General features: G+C 43.2%; 1 protein-coding gene across 1 annotated transcript in view; it reads right to left on the bottom strand.

Annotated features, from left to right (window-relative positions):
• MAST3 (microtubule associated serine/threonine kinase 3) overlaps nucleotides 1-20,777 on the bottom strand; it is a 132,742-nt gene that overhangs the window by 21,953 nt on the left and 90,012 nt on the right. Inside the window, exons 11-14 of the mRNA XM_044278494.1 lie at nucleotides 20,659-20,760; nucleotides 689-811; nucleotides 454-566; nucleotides 77-231 (exon numbers count right to left, since the gene is read on the bottom strand). Of these exons, the coding sequence (XP_044134429.1) occupies nucleotides 77-231; nucleotides 454-566; nucleotides 689-811; nucleotides 20,659-20,760 (493 nt within the window). The remainder of the gene's footprint in view (nucleotides 1-76; nucleotides 232-453; nucleotides 567-688; nucleotides 812-20,658; nucleotides 20,761-20,777) is intronic.

Genomic DNA, 20,777 nt, shown 5'->3' with positions numbered 1-20,777 from the left:
AATAAAAAAATAATAAAAAAAAAAGAAAAAAAAAAGAAAAAAAAAAGGTTTTCTCCTTAAATGTGTTCTGTCTCACCTGGTTTCTGAAGTGAGTAGGCTTTTTTCATCATCTCTAGACAAGACTTTCTCCCACTTCTCACTCCGGTCTTCTTTCTCATCACTATGGCTTCTCTCAGTAGAGGAGAAGCTGAGATTTAGTTGTGCAGCAAGATGTTCAGAGCTACCGTAAACCTAAAAAAAAAAAAATATATGATTGAAAAATGTGACCTTTTGACCAACATGTCTCCTCCACACTTATTCTATACAGACAACCTACTTGTAAAATCCAGAAAGGGTACTAAACAAAAAAACAGCCATCACCACAGAACAAGCTATCTACATTTTATATATTTTAGATAAATAAGGGGGGGGGGGGGGGGGGGAAATAAAGAAAAAAAGAAAATCAATCCAGACCTTGCTGAATCGATGTGAACAAGAAGAAAACTGACGAATTTCCACAGACGATTCCTCATCATTGGTCTCATCGTCATCTTCGGAAGCCAAATGATGATAACGTTCTGAACGTGCTGAGGACAAAAGAGAAGAGAGATTTATCAAACAATAAAAAGAGAAGAAGGACTATGTAAACAAATATGCAAAATAGCAAAAAATAAAAAGCAAATGCAATACACTCTCAATATTCCCTTACTGTCAAAATAACTGGTGTCATCATCAGCCTCCAGTTGTGGCACAAACTCTGCTTTATGTCTCAAAAGCCCATTCCAATCCAAGGAGCGGAAGAAGACATGTTGCTTTACCTCTTGTGCCCCTCCTGCATCGATATACATAACATGTGAAATAACAAGTCAGAACTGTAATACATACGTAAGCTGCTATTTTTGAAGAAATTATGAACAATTATGTACTAAAACATATTTTCAGGGGTGGTCTCATAACATGTTTCAATATATTCTTTAACAGCTCAACTTACAGATTTCCTGTTACAAGTCATTACAGAAAATATTCTCATCTTAAGATGGCTCCACAGCTTCATTGTCATTTTGAGCTGCCCACAGAATTGGCCACCAACAGTGCTTCATGTAGTGGCATTGCATATGCATTTGAGTTTACGGTTATCCTTCATGCCACACAGCTCCCATAAGCCCAGATGATTCATACGTCAATGATACTGTGCTCAATATTCTGGGTACAACATCTGGGGTGCAGTACTTGCTTGAGGTAGAGAAAAAGTACTTCCAGGTTCTGAGAGTGTGGCCAAGAGTGGTGCGGGGGCTGCACCTAATCCATACACTTGCTGAATCTCAGGCTCTGCTTGGTTCAGACCTCAAAGTGCTGAGTGTCATCTCTCCCCCTGCTACCATTTTAATGAAACAGCTTTATTTGAATCACAACAACAAGGTCTTGTGATTTTCATTCAGTGGTGCAGGGAATTGGAAAATGAGGTGGGCAGCAGCAGGCAAAATAACAGTGGCACTGACTGTGGACGCAAGTCGGCCTATCTGCATAATATGCGTGTAGTGTGTAAAGACACTATTTTATAAACTATAAGTTATATTTTAGAGAAATGTAGTTTTGTGCCCAGCCCGCGCCCCAACTGCCGGATCCTTAGACACGCCCATCTCATTAGTATTCACTTCGCTGGGCGTTATTTTCCTGTCCCTGACATTCGGAGATCCCCCGGCAGTTGGGGCGCGGGCTGGGCACAAATGCGGCACAAAGAACGCCCCTTGGGCAGAAAGGAGAGGTGATTATAAAGATGATTTTTCACATTTAACAATACGCACAGGTATAATACTTATATGAATTGGGAACTTATTATAAAAGACCTAGGGGGGCATATAAAGAGCTAATTATCCTCAGAAGACCTGTCAGTGTACCTTTAACCGCCTCCGGACCGCCTAACGCAGATGTGCGGTCCGGAGGCGGCAGCCCTGCGCAGAGTGACGCATATACGCGTCATCTCGCGAGGGCCGAGATTTCCTGTGAACGCGCGCACACAGGCGCGCGCGCTCACAGGAACAGAAGGTAAGCGAGTGGATCTCCAGCCTGTCAGCGGCGATCGTTCGCTGGCAGGCTGGAGATGTGATTTTTTTTAACCCCTAACAGGTATATTAGACGCTGTTTTGATAACCGCGTCTAATATACCTGCTACCTGGTCCTCTGGTGGTCCCTTTTGTTAGGATCGACCACCAGAGGACACAGGTAGCTCAGTAAAGTCGCACCACACTACACTACACCCCCCGTCCCCAGTCACTTATTAACCCCTTATGAACCCCTGATCACCCATGATCACCCCATATAAACTCCCTGATCACCCCCCTGTCATTGATCACCCCCCTGTCATTGATCACCCCCCTGTCAGGCTCCGTTCAGACGTCCGTATGATTTTTACGGATCCACGGATACATGGATCGAATCCGCAAAACACATACGGACGTCTGAATGGAGCCTTACAGGGGGGTGATCAATGACAGGCGGGTGATCACCCATATAGATTCCCTGATCACCCCCCGTCATTGATCACCCCCCTGTAAGGCTCCATTCAGACGTCCGTATGATTTTTACGGATCTATGGATACATGGATCGGATCCGCAAAACACATGCGGACGTCTGAATGGAGCCTTACAGGGGAGTGATCAATGACAGAGGGGTGATCACCCATATACACTCCCTGATCACCCCCTGTCATTGATCACCCCCCTGTAAGGCTCCATTCAGACGTCCGCATGTGTTTTGCGGATCCGATCCATGTATCCATGGATCCGTAAAGATCATATGGACGTCTGAATGGAGCCTTACAGGGGGGTGATCAATGACAGGGGGGTGATCACCCATATACACTCCCTGATCACCCCCTGTCATTGATCACCCCCCTGTAAGGCTCCATTCAGACGTCCGCATGTGTTTTGCGGATCCGATCCATGTATCCATGGATCCGTAAAGATCATACGGACGTCTGAATGGAGCCTTACAGGGGGGTGATCAATGACAGGGGGGTGATCACCCATATACACTCCCTGATCACCCCCTGTCATTGATCACCCCCCTGTAAGGCTCCATTCAGATGTCCGCATGTGTTTTGCGGATCCGATCCATGTATCCATGGATCCGTAAAAATCATACGGACGTCTGAATTGAGCCTTACCAGGGGGGTGATCAATGACAGGGGGGTGATCAGGGAGTCTATATGGGTGATCACCCCCCTGTCATTGATCACCCCCCTGTAAGGCTCCATTTAGACCTCCGTATGATTTTTACGGATCCATGGATCGGATCCGCAAAACACATGCGGACGTCTGAATGGAGCCTTACAGGGGGGTGATCAATGACAGAGGGGTGATCACCCATATACACTCCCTGATCACCCCCTGTCATTGATCACCCCCCTGTAAGGCTCCATTCAGATGTCCGCATGTGTTTTGCGGATCCGATCCATGTATCCATGGATCCGTAAAAATCATACGGACGTCTGAATTGAGCCTTACCAGGGGGGTGATCAATGACAGGGGGGTGATCAGGGAGTCTATATGGGTGATCACCCCCCTGTCATTGATCACCCCCCCTGTAAGGCTCCATTCAGACATTTTTTTGGCCCAAGTTAGCGGAAATATATATATTTTTTTTTGTTTGTTTTTTCTTACTAAGTCTCATATTCCACTAACTTGTGTCAAAAAATAAAATCTCACATGAACTCACCATACCCCTCACGGAATCCAAATGCGTAAACATTTTTAGACATTTATATTCCAGACTTCTTCTCACGCTTTAGGGCCCCTAAAAAGCCAGGGCAGTATAAATACCCCACATGTGACCCCATTTCGGAAAGAAAACACCCCAAGGTATTCGCTGAGGGGCATATTGAGTCCATGAAAGATTGAAATTTTTGTCCTAAGTTAGCGGAAAGTGAGACTTTGTGAGAAAAAAATAAAATAAAAAATCAATTTCCGCTAACTTATGCAAAAAAAATAAAAATTCTATGAACTCGCCAGGCCCCTCATTGAATACCTTGGGGTGTCTTCTTTCCAAAGTGGGGTCACATGTATTTATACTGCCCTGGCTTTTTAGGGGCCCGAAAGTGTGAGAAGAAGTCTGGGATCCAAATGTCTAAAAATGCCCTCCTAAAAGGAATTTGAGCACCTTTGCGCATCTAGGCTGCAAAAAATTGTCACACATTTGGTATCGCCGTACTCAGGAGAAGTTGGGGAATGTGTTTTGGGGTGTCATTTTACATATACCCATGCTGGGTGAGAAAAATATCTTGGTCAAATGCCAACTTTGTATAAAAAAAAGGGAAAAGTTGTCTTTTGCCAAGATATTTCTCTCGCCCAGCATGGGTATATGTAAAATGACACCCCAAAACACATTCCCCAACTTCTCATGAGTACGGCGATACCAGATGTGTGACACTTTTTTGCAGCCAAGGTGGGCAAAGGGGCACATATTCCAAAGTGCACCTTTCGGATTTCGCAGGCCATTTTTTACACATTTTGATTGCAAAGTACTTCTCACACATTTGGGCCCCTAAATTGCCAGGGCAGTATAACTACCCCACAAGTGACCCCATTTTGGAAAGAAGACACCCCAAGGTATTCCGTGAGGGGCATGGCGAGTTCCTAGAATTTTTTATCGCAAGTTAGTGGAATATGAGACTTTGTAAGAAAAAAAAATTAAAATAAAAATCATCATTTTCCGCTAACTTGTGACAAAAAATAAAAAAAGTTCTATGAACTCACTATGCCCATCAGCGAATACCTTAGGGTGTCTACTTTCCGAAATGGGGTCATTTGTGGGGTTTTTCTACTGTCTAGGCATTGTAGAACCTCAGGAAACATGACAGGTGCTCAGAAAGTCAGAGCTGCTTCAAAAAGCGGAAATTCACATTTTTGTACCAGTGTGTGTAAACGCTGTAACTTTTACCCAAACCATTTTTTTTTTTATCAAAGACATGTAGAACAATAAATTTAGTGAAAAATGTATATATGGATGTCGTTTTTTTTGCAAAATTTTACAGCTGAAAGTGAAAAATGTTATTTTTTGCAAAAAAATCGTAAAATTTCGATTAATAACAAAAAAAGTAAAAATGTCAGCAGCAATAAAATACCACCAAATGAAAGCTCTATTAGTGAGAAGAAAAGGAGGTAAAATTCATTTGGGTGGTAAGTTGCATGACCGAGCGATAAACGGTGAAAGGAGTGTAGTGCAGAAGTGTAAAAAGTGGCCTGGTCATTAAGGGGGTTTTAGCTAGCGGGGTTGAAGTGGTTAAAGTAATATTGTTACAGAGAATGTACATTAATTTGCATAGGAAGTATAATCTTCTTTAATAAACAAAAAGTTATCTAAATAAAAGAAGAAAAGTTATAAAGAAAAAAGAAAATACCATAAATGTTACAGCATTATCAACATCTAGTTTTCCGGTCGTTGTAGTTTTAAAATAAGTCTAAAACATAAACTAGTCTCTGCTATGAACTTCACAGAGGTGGTATAATAAACTAATAAATGTTATTTTATTGTAGGGTATAAAAGAATACTTAAAATATCTCATTGTTCAAATTAACACATATTAGAACATAATTGATGAATGTTCTTCCTCGGCTTCAAACAGGATTGGTAAGGATCTATGTTACCATGTAATGTTTTGAGTCTTGAGTATGTGTGTTTAGGTATAAGTGATTAGGTTTTTCTGGGGAAGGGAGTTAGCCAGCAGTTCCATCCCTTTAGACATTTATGTCTCGTCCAGTTTGCCATGCAAATGCTTGTTCGGAAATATAATTGTTTGATACCATGTCTATTATTATTGAGATCTCTGGGATCTTAGCCGATTTCCTAAGTTTAGCTATAGATATTCTCGTAGCAATTGCAATATGGCAAATAGAAAATCTCCATTCCTGGGGTAGTTTTTCAAGTCCTAAGTTTAACAACAGTAGTTCCAGTGTGAGGATTTTTCTTTTCCCTGTCAGTAGGTGTATGAGTCGTTCCCTAATTTATTTAGTTTAGGGCACGACCAGAAAATGTTTCATTGTTCCTACCCCACCACATTCTCTCCAACATTTATTGGAATTTTCTGGGTAAAAATCATGTCGTTTTTTTGGTGTATAGTACCATTTTGTGTGCATTTTTTATGCTTGCTCTCTGTGGGAAATGCATGATGTCGCTTTGCGTAAAATATTATGCGCGTTTATCCATTCATTAGGTTGGAATGTTTTTCCTAGATCTTTTTCCCATTTATTGTGCGAGTTGAGTATGTAGAATTGAGTGTTATTGTTTAGAATTTCATATAATTATTTTTTTGTGTTCACCTTATTTGGATATACATTGGAAATTGTATCGGAGATAGCGTTAGGGAGCCAAATTTCCTGTGTATGGTATTTAGTGAGATGTTTGGAGGTTTTTTTTTGTAGGCTGTTTTTCCCCCGCGGTCAGATTATATTGATTATCTAGGGTTTTGAAACGAAACGCATTTTCTCATTATCTATGATATCCTGCAGGTAGTTTATTCCTTGTTTGACCAGTTAACTAGTGAGTTTAATCCAGTGAAAGCTTGTAGTGATATTAAAAGTATTTTATGTATTTTTTTTGGTCTTTGATCAATATGTGTAAATTCATTTGTTTCCAAGACCTCTATGGCTGCTTTTGCAGTGGGGGTGAGAGAATGTACAATACAGCTAGATCTATCACTATTCATAGTTATGAGTCTAGTCCTTTATTCCATTTATTTCCATTTCTATTTTGGCGTTCTACAGGTTTAAACCACTCCATTGACTGCTGTAGCAGGTTAGCTTTATAATATGCTAATATATTTGGAAGCGAGATGCCGCCATTGCTCAATTTGTTTTGAAGGATGTATGTATGCAGCAATTCTAGGTTTTTCTCTGTTCCATATGAACTGTGACATTTGGCTTTGGAATTTGAGTAGGTGAGTTTTGGGGATTTGTATTGGTAATACCCTAAGATAATAAGACAATTTGGGAAGAAGAAACATCTTGTATAGAGTTAGTCGTCTGAACGCAGTTATTTTTTGGGAGATTGTCTTTCTTTTTTCATTTTTATGTATAATTTTGGGAAACTTTCAGTAATAATCTTTTTGCTATTACTTGCTAATTCTACTCCCAAGTATGTAATAGAGTGTTCATTCCACGCGTATGGATATCTTTGTTTTAAATCATTTTTGGTGTTTTCTGGAATATTGATTCCATATATGTGGGATTTTGATACTTTGTCATAGGATATTTTACTAACTTTATCTATTTCTTGCTGAAGGCTAATCAAGGACTGTTCCGGGTTTGTGAGTATCATTAGCACATCATCTGCGAACAGATTGATTTTGTTATCATATCCTGCAGAAATTATGCCTTTGAGGTTTTCATTTTATCTGATGGTGTTCAGCCAAGGGTTCTAGAATTAGCGCAAACAGCAGGGGTGACAAAGGGCATCCCTGTCTGGTGCCGTTTGTTATATCGAATGGTTCTGAAAATACATAATTGCATAGGACCCTCGCTGAAGGTGCAGTATACATTGAAAGTATCGATTTGATAAAGGAGGTCGGAAACTCGAATTTTAGTAAAACCTCTTTCATATATTGCCAATTTACCCTGTCAAATGCCTTCTCTGCATCCAGGGAGAGGAGCAGAGAAGGTGCTTTTTTTTTGTCTCGGCTCTAGTAATCAGATTAAGGACCCTTCTGGTTCCGTCTTGTGCTCGTCTCTACTGTGAAACCAACTTGGTCCTGATTTATCAAGTCCGATAAGATATTGTTTTGTCTTGATGCCAGTAATTTGGCAAATATTTTTATATCTTCATTGAGCAGGGATATAGGGCGTAGATTGGCTGGACAATCGGGGTCTTTTCCGGGCTTAGGTAGAGAATTATATTTGCGCATAACTTTTCTTTTGTAAATTCTCCTGTTTCAATAGCTCTGTTGAAAGCTTTTGTTAAGTTTGGTGTTCCATCTGGGCCTGGGGATTTTCATTAGTTTTAATGTTTGCATAATTTTTCAACCTCAAGGTCCTTAACAGGGTCTGCCAAATTCTATTCAAAGAGCTGAGACAGTAGAGGCTGAAGTATACACAGGCTAAGTCAAAAAACATATAGACAGTACTACTGGTCAATTACCAGACCTGTTCATTTCATGTATATATGGTTTGGTGTGTAAAAATTCTACCAGCAGGCACATAAAAGAACAATATGCAGACATGAAATACTTTCACCATACAGAGTGTCGGTTGTGCAAGTCAAACTTAAAAGGGTTATCTGCCTTTTTCTCTTACTGATGGATAGGTCATCAACATCTGATCGGGGGGGGGTCTGACACCTGGGACTCCCGCCGATCACTGTTTGAGGTTTGAGAAGACTGGTGCAGGCCACAAAACGTAAAGTTGTGATGTCACTGGTGTCATTGGCCTGCAGGAAGCTGCAGAAGGCAATCGCTAAGCTGCAGGTCACAAATAGATGGGTTGTAGGTAAATCCCTGTGTTTGGCAACAAATCCTTGTGTTTGGCAACAGTGAAAAAGAAGGAAAGATATTTAGGATTTGACATTCCTAATTCTGCCATTGCATACATATATAGACATGCTCATGTCCATCCTCATGCATGGAAAGGAGAGAATGGAAGGGAGAGAAGGACATACATGGTGGGCTTGTGATAAACTTGTTCCATAGTGGACTGAACACCTCAGATTTTTCTCAATTGGTCGGATGACTCTCGAGGTGTGCTGTACAGAGTCCTCCATTCTTTCTTAATAGCAGCTGCCAAAATCCTCATTCCACCTCTGTGGAGATCCACACAATGCCCCTCTATTTCTCAATGGCTCTTCAATGTTGACCAACTATACTGCATTAAAGAATTAGCAAGTTCTAACATACACAGTCTAAATTTTCAAAGGTGTGGGCCCCTGGATTCAATTCCTTACCTGTGACTCCTTTGTTAGTCTAACTTTTTTTTTTTTTTTTCTTATTGACACAAAATAAATAAATACCAACATCTTACAATCGTGTTGCATGTCATAACAAAAATGGGTATAACAAGTGCATTTTGTGTAAGTATTCCAATTATCCACTGCACTGCTGTAACATTCCCTATCTTTTGTTGGAGGTTTGTACAAAACATTCCTGTGACGCCACTAAACCAACCGATCCAAGGATCGCTGGGCTGTGGACAGTGCCTGTCGCAGTCTCGAGTACAACATGTGTGGAGAGGTGCACCACAAGCGCCAGACCTTTGCAAATTTTTGAGGTTTGTTCCGGTTTTTAAACACCAGCACTAAATATGGTATCATTTGATTTATGTGTTTCCACATGGATAGGGTCGGTGTGTTGGGGTCATACCATCTCAAGGCAATACATTTATGCGCCATAAATAATTACTCTCTCAAAAATATTGTCATGTAGTGATCCCAGTTATCTTCGTTCATAAGTCCCAGCAGGCAAATCTCAGGAGTGCAATTTATCTGAACCGGCAACAAATTGGAGAGAAATGCAGTCACCTCCCTCCAGAATGTGGCAATAGGACTGCAACTCCATATCATGTGCCAGAAGTCTGCTTCTAGTTATCTACATAATGGGTAGCGTATCATCCACAGCATGCCCACGATGTGGAGCCTAGTTGGCGTTAAATATGTTTGGTGAATAATGTACAGTTGTATAATTTGATTATTAACTGCTGGCGATACCTGTAAATGTGATTCCAATAAATCTGTTATGGATTCTTTTGTGAGTGTGGGAATAATTTTCTCCATTTATCTATTACCTTGAGAGGGTCTTTCTTGACCTTTGCTTGTACTAAATGGGAATAAATGGCTGACACTAGTCCTCTGGGACCCTGGGTTTTAACAACCCCTATTAGTGGATATTTAGAGATCGTGGTGTTGGTGCTCGGTAATGCGGTCTGTATGGCCGACCTAAGTTGTAAATATGAAAAGAAGTGAGTGCGAGGAATATTATACTTCTGAGACAGTGTTTCAAACATCATTAATACTCCCTGATCATATATCTCTCTGAGAGTTTTAACCTCTGTCGCCTGCCATCTTTCAGCCCCCATGACTACTTGTATCTGTGGCAGCGATTGATTGGTCAATAGGGGTATATCTGAGACAACCCCTGTGAACTGGGTCAGTAATTTCGCTTCTTTCCAGATCGTTTGTGCCAGCCTATGCAGCGGTCTCTGGAACTTAGGAGGAATTTCCAAGACTGACCATATTCAATAAGAGTTTAGGAAACGCTTTAAAAAGTATTCTTAAGTGGGGAGGTCCTCTGCAATATACAAAGTTCTAATAAGTCTCAGCTGACCTGCTTAATAATATATATAGTAGGCCTGCACAATATATCGCCAAAGCAATCGCAATTAATCGCCATATCGCAATCACCAATTGGCCGACCCAAAAATGCTGCAATTATATTACAATATTTTTCGTTTTATAAGACAAACTCTCCCCCCCCCCCCCCCAAGTGGGGGGGAAAACGGCAGTGCGCCTTATTAAGCGATGGTTGACTTTTTATGTGGTTTACACGGATGTATCGCCGGCCGCTATGCTGCACAGCGCGGCCGGCGATACATCAGTTACAGTGCGGAGAGGGAGGAGGGGCTGGAGGCAAGTCGTTATTTTAATGAGCAAATGTTCTTTTAATTTATTCTATTTTATTTATCTATTCTGTGCAGTGCTATTAAGAAAATGGCAAGTTTTGTATTTTGTACTTTTGCAGTAATGCAAATATGTTATTTAATTTAGTAAAAAGATGTTTTATTTTGAAAAACAGTGTGCATTTCAGTTCTTGAGTTAGGGCTCTTTCACACTTGCGTTCTTTTCTTCCGGCATAGAGTTCCGTCGTCGGGGCTCTATGCCGGAAGAATCCTGATCAGGATTATCCCAATGCATTCTGAATGGAGAGAAATCCGTTCAGGATGCATCAGGATGTCTTCAGTTCCGGAACGGAACATTTTTTGGCCAGAGAAAATACCGCAGCATGCTGCGCTTTTTGCTCCAGCCAAAAATCCTGAACACTTGCCACAAGACCGGATCCGGAATTAATGCCCATTGAAAGGCATTGATCCGGATCCGGCCTTAAGCTAAACGTCGTTTCGGCGCATTGCCGGATCCGACGTTTAGCTTTTTCTGAATGGTTACCATGGCTGCCGGGACGCTAAAGTCCTGGCAGCCATGGTAAAGTGTAGTGGGGTGCGGGGGAGCAGCATACTTACCGTCCGTGCGGCTCCCGGGGCGCTCCAGAGTGACGTCAGGGCGCCCCAAGCGCATGGATCACGTGATCGCATGGCACATCATCCATGCGCATGGGGCGCTCTGGCGTCATTCTGGAGCACCCCGGGAGCCGCACGGACTGTAAGTATACTGCTCCCCCACTCCCCACTACTACTATGGCAACCAGGACTTTAATAGCGTCCTGGCTGCCATAGTAACACTGAAAGCATTTTGAAGACGGATCCGTCTTCAAATGCTTTCAGTTCACTTGCGTTTTTCTGTATCCGGCGTGTAATTCCGGCAAGTGGAGTACACGCCGGATCCGGACAACGCAAGTGTGAAAGAGGCCTTAAGCATAACTACATTTCTGCATTATCAGTAATTTGTGTGTGCTTTTGCCTTGAAAATGCAAGCAAATAGACCTCTAGCACAATTCCCTTAAAATATCGCATCGCATACAGTTATCGCAATTTTTAGGGCCCTAATTGCAATCGCACAAAATTTCCATATCGTGCAGCCCTAATATATAGTAATCTGGTAAAGCCATACCGCCTTCTGTTTTTGGTCATTTTAATGTTTCTAGACTTCGTTTAGCACGTGATCGTCCACATATAAAAACTCTAGTCAAGGAGTCCATTTCTCTAAATATCAATTTAGGTATAGGTACCTCTGAGTGTTGGAAGGCATATAACACCTTAGGAAGTATAATCATTTTAATTAGATTAATACGTCCTGCCGAGATAGGTAATGTTTTCCAATTTTGGAGCTTATATGGTCCTTCAAGGGGTAAATATTGAGTGACAGGGCCTGAGTATATCTTTTAGTAATATTTACCCCTAGATACTTGAAGGTATCTACCACCTTTATGCCTTATTCACAAAGTCAGTGTTTGGTCAGTGATTGTGAGCCAAAATTAGGTGTGGCTCTAAACACAGAACAGTTGCAGATCTTTCCCTCATACCTTATGTCTGTGGAGGCTCCAATCCTGGTTTTGGCTCACAATCACTGATGAAAATCGCTGACCAAAACACTGACGTGTGAATGAGGCTTTAGTCTTTCCACATGGGAGGAACCTGTCCAACCTGTCTTGCCTAGAGGCATGTAAACTGATTTCTCCCAATTAATTGGTAGGACCGAAAACTCCCCAAATTCATTCAAAGCCACTGCATTTTTAAGGGAAGTGTCAGGTGATGATAAATATAAAATCCTGTCATCTGCATATAGTCCTATATGGACTTCTTTCTCCCATGGTCACCCCGGTTATATTGCTGCTTCTCCTCACCCTAATTGCCAAAAACTCAACTGCCAGTGCAAACAAGTGGTGTGGTGGTGACAGAGGGCAGCCCTGTCTCGTACCTCTATGAAGAGGAAAGTTTTCAGATAGCTCTCCATTTATCAATAGCCTATTGACAGGGCTGCTGTACAGGAGGGAGAGTAATCCATTTGAGAAATTGTGGGCTAAATCCAAACTCTTTCAGGCAGTTTATCAGCTAGGCCCATTCTATAGAATCGAATGCCTTGGCAGCGTCCAATGAAGCCAGGGCCCAATCCTCATTTAAGGAGAACCCCACCTGCGTAACTACCTGGACCCGCCTGATGTGCTCAGTGATGGATTTCCCTGGCATGAATCCTGTCTTGTCTGGATAAACCAATGATAGGATTACCGGATTTAAACGAGTGGCCAGAATTCTGGTCAGTATTTTGTAGTCTACATTTAATAATGCTATGGGTCTAAATAAGCCACCCTCTAAGGGAGCCTTCCATAAAAGTCTCGGGCAAATGTCCCCTTTCCAAGGCGAATTGGAGGGCGGATAACAGTTGAGGAGCTAGTACCTCCACATATTTAGCATACACTTCTTTGGGGAGCCCATCTGGGCTGGGGAATTCCCATTATTAAGGTCTGATATTGCTTGTGTTATTTGTTCTAAGCTAATTGGTTGGTCTAGTTGGGTACGTTGTGTTGTAGTAAGAGTAGGTAGGGATATGCCCTCTAAATACGCAGCTATCTCTGCTTCAGTTTCTGTTATGCTAGATCTGTATAAATCTTGGTAGAAGCGTGTAAAGGTGCGGAGAATCGCCTCTTGCGTGTTGTGTAATTGTCCTGCGGGGTCTCTAACTGCTAAAATCGTTGAGGAGGGTGAATTATGGCAGACTAATTAAGCCAGTAGTTTAGCTGACTGATTTCCCAGTTCAAACGCTGTCTGTCTCATGAAAAATAATTTCCTATCAGCCTTGTCCTTAAGTGTTGCTAAATATTGTCGTCCGCTTCGAGCCATGCGTTTCTGTTGATGTCTGTCGGGTGATTAATATATTGCTGTTCCAGTGTAGTACACTGGGTTTCCAGCTCCGCCTCCGAACGTTTGGTGCCTTTTTTTATAAAGCATATGCTGGAGTGTAAGGACCCTCAAAGAAAAGCCTTTAAAGGTGCCCCACACCAGTCCTAGCTTAGGTTTGTTTGCGTGTATTTTCAGAAACTCTCGTAGCTTGTAAGGGATGCCATCTGCTGATCCCAAGAGGTTCAGCCAGAATGCATGTATATTCATCCTATACATTATTGATAGCGTGCCCTGCATCAGAGTGCCCAGTATCGGTGAGTGATCTGATATGCCCCTGAGTAGGTATGTTATTGCACGAAGATTTAACATCAGTAACTCGTTACCCAACATATAATATATTCTGGTTAAAAGAGTTGTGTCCACCACTGTGGCAGGAGCATACCTTGTCTGTGGGATATTTAGCTCTCCAGAGGTCCAACCATCTAAATTCAGTCAGAAACCTATTAAGTCTTGAGGGAGTCCCTGTGTTTATTGGGTCCGGCTTGCCCAAAAAGCAGTCAAGAGAGGGGTCTAACGTCATGTTTAGCTCTCCTATGCAGATTACTCTAGCTTGTGGATAGGTGGCCGCGAATGTAGCAGCCAGGTGAAGAACTTGCATAGAGTCTGGGTGGGGGTGGGTTATAAATCACTATTAATGTATATTGTACATTGTCAATTAGAGAGTGAACAAAGACATATTTGCCTTCTGAATCAATGACTAGGCCTTTCACCTCCCGACACAATTGTTTGTGTACTAACAAGGACATACCTCGTGAAGAAGTGGTATGGTATGAGTGCGCGGCCCATTGAACCCAGGGTTTCTTTAATACACGAGAGGTGTTAAGATAAGATGCGTCTCTTGAAGACACAAAATCTGTGGATTAGAGTGTGATAAAAAACGAGCACAATAGATCTGTTTTGTGGTGTCCCCAAACCCCTAACATTCCATGAAAGTATTTTTAGCTCAGCCATGGATTCAGGCAGGTATATATGATCAGAAGTGAAGTCAAGTGCAGTGGATGTATTGGCGTGCAACATTGCTACATGAATAACTGCAAGCATGGAACAGAACATAATTATTGCAGAACCGAAGAAACTAAAATTGCGAACAATCTGGGTTCCCTAACGTTATGTTGTCTGAGTGTTAGGTCTGTAATAATTTCTTATTTCAGACCGTAGGCCAGTAAAACCGGGATGAACCAACCTACGATGTCAGTTGGCAGAGACATGCGGGCTGCGGCCACAGAACTGATGTATCCATTATATATAACAAGGCCCTAAATCATTAGCGAGAGTGAGGCAAAATGTAACGAAGAAATTACGGAGGAATTACAAATAGCATATGTCTCAGTGAAAGCAAACCAGTTGCTGGTGTCGTCAGGTGACCATTCTCTAGATGTAACAGGAGTCTCAGCATCTTGGAGATAGTCGCCGCAAGCCATTCGGAAGCTTCTCCACGGGAAGTAAAGAAGACCGCTCTGTCACTGTACACCACTCTGAGTTTAGAAGGATAGCCCATAGAGTACGGGATGTTAGCTTCTCTCTGACGTCTCTTGACATCAGTGAAGGTGGCACGTTGTTTCTGCAGTTCCATGGAAAAATCTGGGAAGATGGAGACTCTGGCGTGGTCATACTTGATTTCTTGTCGCCTTTAGCTAGAGCCAATATCCTGTCCCTGTCTTTGCAGTTGAGGAACCTTGCAAGCATGGGGAGAGGTGGTGCTCCCGGTGGAGAAGGTTTTGTTGGTACTCTGTGGGCCCATTCTACTGCGTAGGCTGAGGAGAAATTTGCACCTGGAAAAAGTTCCTTTATCCAATTTTCTATAAACTCACCTGGCGCCCAGCCTTCAGCTCTTTCAGGCAATGCGATGAGTCTGATGTTGTTTCAACAGAGCCTATTTTCGTCTGCTTTCTGCTTCCTTTGCCCCGCTTTGGTATTAAGATCAGAGATGGCTCTAGGAACAGTGGCGGTGGAGTTCTCTATGTGGGATATGCGTTCTTCAGTGTGTTAGACCCTTTCTCGCAGATTATGCAGGTCTTGGTGCAGTAGTCCCAGATCTATTTTGTCTTAAATTTTCCTGTGAGGTTACTTGTTCGAGTGGGTTAGTCATAATCTTCCTCCTGAGAAGTTACTTGGGTCGGTATTTCGGACGCTGTACTTGCTCTAGTTTGCATATTCTGTTGCGGTAATGGCGACCGCGACCCAGTCTTCTGGTTGTCTACCAATTTCTCACAATTTTTCAGTGGCGCTCTATGTTTTTTTGTGGCCCCATTGTTATAGCAGAATAGTACATAGTTCTGCGATAGTCAGGGCTCTAAAAGGTATAGCGTGCTGTATATATGCAATGATTTTGGTAGCAGACTCCATGTTTATATTCTTCAGAGATGTCTGGTACCTTTGTATACACAACAGTGGTTTGCTTATGAAGTCAGGCAGTTTGGTCCTGCTTTCTTCAGCCGTTTATACAGGAGGCTGTATTTAGGCTGCTGGGTGATCAGGGCTATTGCTGTATGTGCCGCTGCGGTGTTCTGAATCTGTCTGGGCTTCTTTCCCCATCCCTGGCGCTGCGGAGGTGCCGACAAGATGGCCAACTGGCGGGAAAGACGTCATGTATTGCGCCCATTGCCTACAGCTCTTGTCCCCGTATGCCTCACCGGGTCCGGAGTGTCAGATCTTACTGCCAGTCCTCCGGCCTGCACCCACACGTGGCTCTCTTGCTCCGGTTCCCGGAGCGGCTTCTGGTGTGTCTCCTCTGCCCGGTAAGTTCGCACAGCGCTGAGTGCTATATGCTGCAGGGCTGGGTCAGGATGTCTGTCAGGCTCGAATGGTCACGGATCTGCCAGGATTTGTGGTCCCAGCCACAGAGCTCCTCTCACTTGCTTCTGGCCACGCCCCCTAACCTCTTCTTAATCCTTTGATTTAATAATTTACGCAGGCTGGTCTTATTAGTGGGACATTATTATACTCTTTCCTTGTACTATTTTCTGTTTTATGCTAATAATATACCTTTCCATATTGTACATGTAGTCTCAGAAGTAAGAGAGTGTTCTCAGGTTCTAACCCCCCCCTTAATACCTGTAACCCTCTCCTCCCCCCTCCCTCGTCTTACCCCTCTTCTTTGGTTTGGTTTACTTCTGTTTTTATCTCATCTTATCTTCTTCTCCTATTACAAGCTAAATTCTATTTACGGGAAGGGCAAGCAACTTTACTGTGGCTAGACTTTCATGATTGTCTCATTATTGCACTATTATACAACTGGTTATATCCTATGATACACAAAGACTTCACCGCCCTTGCTGTAGTCAGATTGTGAGAAGCCAACTACTTCTATGTTAAATAACTTATGTTCAGAATTATCCTCATACTAGCTGAAGGACCCGTCTTCGCTCAGGTATATTTAATCCATTTCATTTAATCTTTGTGTGTGTCGTTAAAAGATATCAACACTATCCACTATAACAGTGACATCTACAGTACCCCGCCCCCAAAACAGTGACCTCCACAGCCCCCATCCCTTAACAAACCTTTATAACAGACTAAAAAAAATATCAAGGAGCCATTGGCTCCTAACCTGAAAAATTTAGGAGCCAAATGAAATTTTTAATCGCCAAATTTAAAATACATATAATATAGCAGGAATGCTTAGGAGCATGGGGTTTTCTAAGCTACAGCCCACGCAGTTTAAGAAGTTGTACACTCATTTCCATGACCTGTCAGACTAGTCAGATTCGCGTTGGTAATCCCTAGGTGCTGGGTCCCGGCTCATTCGCTTCCCGGCCTCCGCTGCTTGCCTTGGGTTTCTCCATGAAAACGTTTGGCTGCAGTGGCATCAAGACAATCACTGGCCACAGTGGAGATCTGCTCCCCTTGCATCACATGACCATTTAACATAATGCACGGGAAGCAGTGGTCAGTCATTGGCTGTAACGCCGTCAAATAGGAGGTTTTCATGAAGGGACTCAAGGCAAGCAACAAAGGCTGGGGAGCAAACGAGCCGGGACCCCGCACTGGGCATCAGGCAAGTATGATCACCGACAAAGGTCCTGCCAGTCTCAGAGGTCCAGAAATTAGTGTATCCAAACCCTTTAAGGAGTAATTTTTCTACCACTTCAGTATGACCAAATTAGCTTTCAGACACTAGCGATCTGCTAGTGTCTGATCTCCATAACCATGCAATTCTTAGACCTTTGTGTGGAGCCGTTTCATTAAAAAACTAACTTTTATTCCTATGCAAATGAGACTCTAGGTGCTATGGGGGCGTCTTTTCAGCAGCTAGAGGCTCGGTCTACTCACACTGTATGCCCGCCCATCTAGTCTTGAATGCCTGCCTCCATCACAGCCATCGGACGAATTCACTTCTGTCTTCGGCACAGGCGCAGTGAGTGAAGGCCGCTCTCCTGATGCCGGCTTCCTCACTGTGACGTAGTCGGCGCAGGCGCAGTGAAGAATCCGGCACCAGGAGTGTATCATTTACTCACTGCGCTTGCGCCGATGACAGAAGTGAACGGCGCAGGCGCGTGAATTCGTCTGATGGCTGTGATGGAGGCAGGCACTCAAGACGAGATGGGCGGGCATACAGCTTTTTTTTTCCTTTTTTTTTACATTAAGAAAAAATATAACAGAAAAAAATATAATACTTCACGAGCTTTACTCTTTATTCTCAACCCCTCTGCTCGCCTATCAGTGAATGAAAACCTTTGCTCTCAGAGGGAGGAAAGATCACCCATATTCTAGTGCTGCTCACTGTGTAACTGTGGCCTGACATGGACATTCAGTCTGTGAATGTCAACCTTAAAGGTTTCCATTCACTGCCAGCAAGCAGAGATGTAGGAAAGCTAGGGGACCTCCTCTTGCAGCTGAACTAGCCTGTGCTTCACCCCTTATAGGCTGCTTCAGTGCCATTTTCCCTCTTTTTAACTCTACCACATGTCTTTGGCACAGAAAGGAGCAGTTAAGGGCTCTCTGCCCATCACCCACGTGACCGTAAGGAGCCGTGCACGGACATTTCCCTCCTTTTTCTAGAACGTGCACAGTATAGGCGGCAATCAATTGGCGTGCCTTGGTACTACTGTGCGAACCCCTAGGCCGGGGGAGTCCCACTGTTTCATCATTCTGCCAGCAGTAACACGGACTGACGGGAAGGCTGACATCCGATTGCTATTCCCTATGTGGAAGTGAATGCTGGTCTTGTGAAATAAGGGGAATAGATTATACGATTTATGATCAGAAATGGTTACTAGTCTGTGCATTGATAGGATTGCGCTGGAGCTCTGTACTGCCGGGGTCGCATAGCATTATATTGATTTATGATGCTATGTAACCCTTACAGTTCTGGAATGTATTGGATAACACCGACCGCATTAGCTCAGTGTTATCCAGTACATTCCAGACCTCTAAGCGTTACATAGCATCATAAATCAATATAATGCTATGCGACCCCGGCAGTGCTATGCAGACCAGGACAGCGGATTCCCCCCGACATACTGTGGTGTTAAAGCAGCACAGCCGGCGCTTACACTTGTTCTTATGGATCTCTGCCTTCTCCTTGTGACCTCATAGGGACCCAGTCCCATAAAACACACTAATAAATCTGCAAGCCTAGTGTTATTAGCAGAGGCCCACGCGGGAGCTCTGTGCTGCCCTAGTTGAAGTGTCTCCAGCAGCTCAGCTCCACAGCAGACTCAACTCGCCAGAAACTTGCCAGACTGCTGGAAGCGGGAGCACAAGCCACGCCCACCCTCTGTGCCGGGTAATCTGAGGGGCGGGCCTTCACCCAGCAGACGTCTGCAGCGTGTGTCTGTCTGCTGGATGAAAGACTTTTTTTTCCCTTAGAGGCAGAGCAGCGAGCGGAGGGTCTAGGCGCAAATGGCGACAAGACTACAAAGTCTTGTCGCCATTTAACAGTTCTAAGTCGCATTGGCGACCATTTTAGTCGCCATCTGGAGTCCTGTCTCCCTCCCACCTCTGCAGCTGACAAAAGTTGATTTTTACCTTCATTTTTTCAATCCCTGTTGGCTCAGGAGTGGAGGGGGCGTGGCCTAACCAGATATGGTCGTGGCTTAGCGGGACCTAGAAGTGGATTTTTAACTTCATTTTTTCAATCTCAGTCGGCTGAGGAGTGGGAGGGGCCGTGGCCTGACCGGATCGGGGTTGTGTCCTTTTGAACAGCTCACTGTAATACAGCAGCACTGTGCTGTCCAAGTGTGAGCTGCAGGGAGAGCGTCACCCTCCCTCCCACCTCTGCAGCTGACAGAAGTAGATTTTTACCTTTATTTTTTCAATCCCCGTTGGCTCAGGAGTGGGAGGGACATGGCCTAACCAGATAAGGGCAGTGGCTAAGCAGGACCTGGGGGCGGGGTTTTAAGTCTTTTGAGGGTGGACACATTGTGGCAGGGGGCGTGTCTGGGCTCCTTCCTGGATTTTCAGAGGATAAAAACCATCTATTGCTGGAACAAAGGCACATCTTGAAATAAGGTACTAAGTGCTATTAGGCTATGGCTTTACTGCAATAGCGATTATCCTGGTGACAAATTTTCTTAAAGCTCTCCTACAGCAGTGAAGATAAAATGGCTGGGTTGTTATGGAAACCTGGAGTAAAACTATATGTGGAGGCTGGAGAACCTGCGAGCTTCTATTGGCTAATGCATTTTTTGGGAATCTCTCAGGAACTAGAGAGCTCAGACCTGGTCTAAAACCTTCCCGACACCTGATGTACCTATATGCCAAATTTTGTGATTGTAAATGCGACGGTGCGGATTCCTTTAGCTGACTTACACACACAAACTCAGCTTTATATATTAGATTGTTTATATTGTTTGCATTGCATTTTCATATATGCTTTTCAATAAAAAGAAAATTGCAGAAGGTGTTCCTGAACATGATAAGATGGGCACAACTGGTAGCTGCTTGTCAGTAACCTGAAACGGGCACATCATTCAATTATCTTGTACAAACTACACAAAGGAAAATGTTCTGTTTTTTTCTAGCCCATCCTGTATTTATCAATAATAAAAAAAAACTAATTCCTTGCATAGAGCGTTCTCTTTACAGTGGCAGATATTTGTACATCAATTTGGAAATTGGTTCTTTTAAGAAATAAAAACGCACGTGAACACCTATGCAAAACATGTACTGTGTATAGATAAATATTACCTGTCCCAAGTCGATCCATTGCATTCTGCCTCAAAAGTCGTGTGATAAGATCTTGAGCATCGGTTGGTAGAGACTCTTCACCTCCTGGCCAAACAATATCATCTGAAAGCAAACATTAA

This window comes from Bufo gargarizans, chromosome 1, assembly GCF_014858855.1.
Source record: "Bufo gargarizans isolate SCDJY-AF-19 chromosome 1, ASM1485885v1, whole genome shotgun sequence".
NCBI classification, from domain to species: Eukaryota; Metazoa; Chordata; class Amphibia; order Anura; family Bufonidae; genus Bufo; species Bufo gargarizans.
This window is presented reverse-complemented; position numbering and strand designations above follow the sequence as displayed.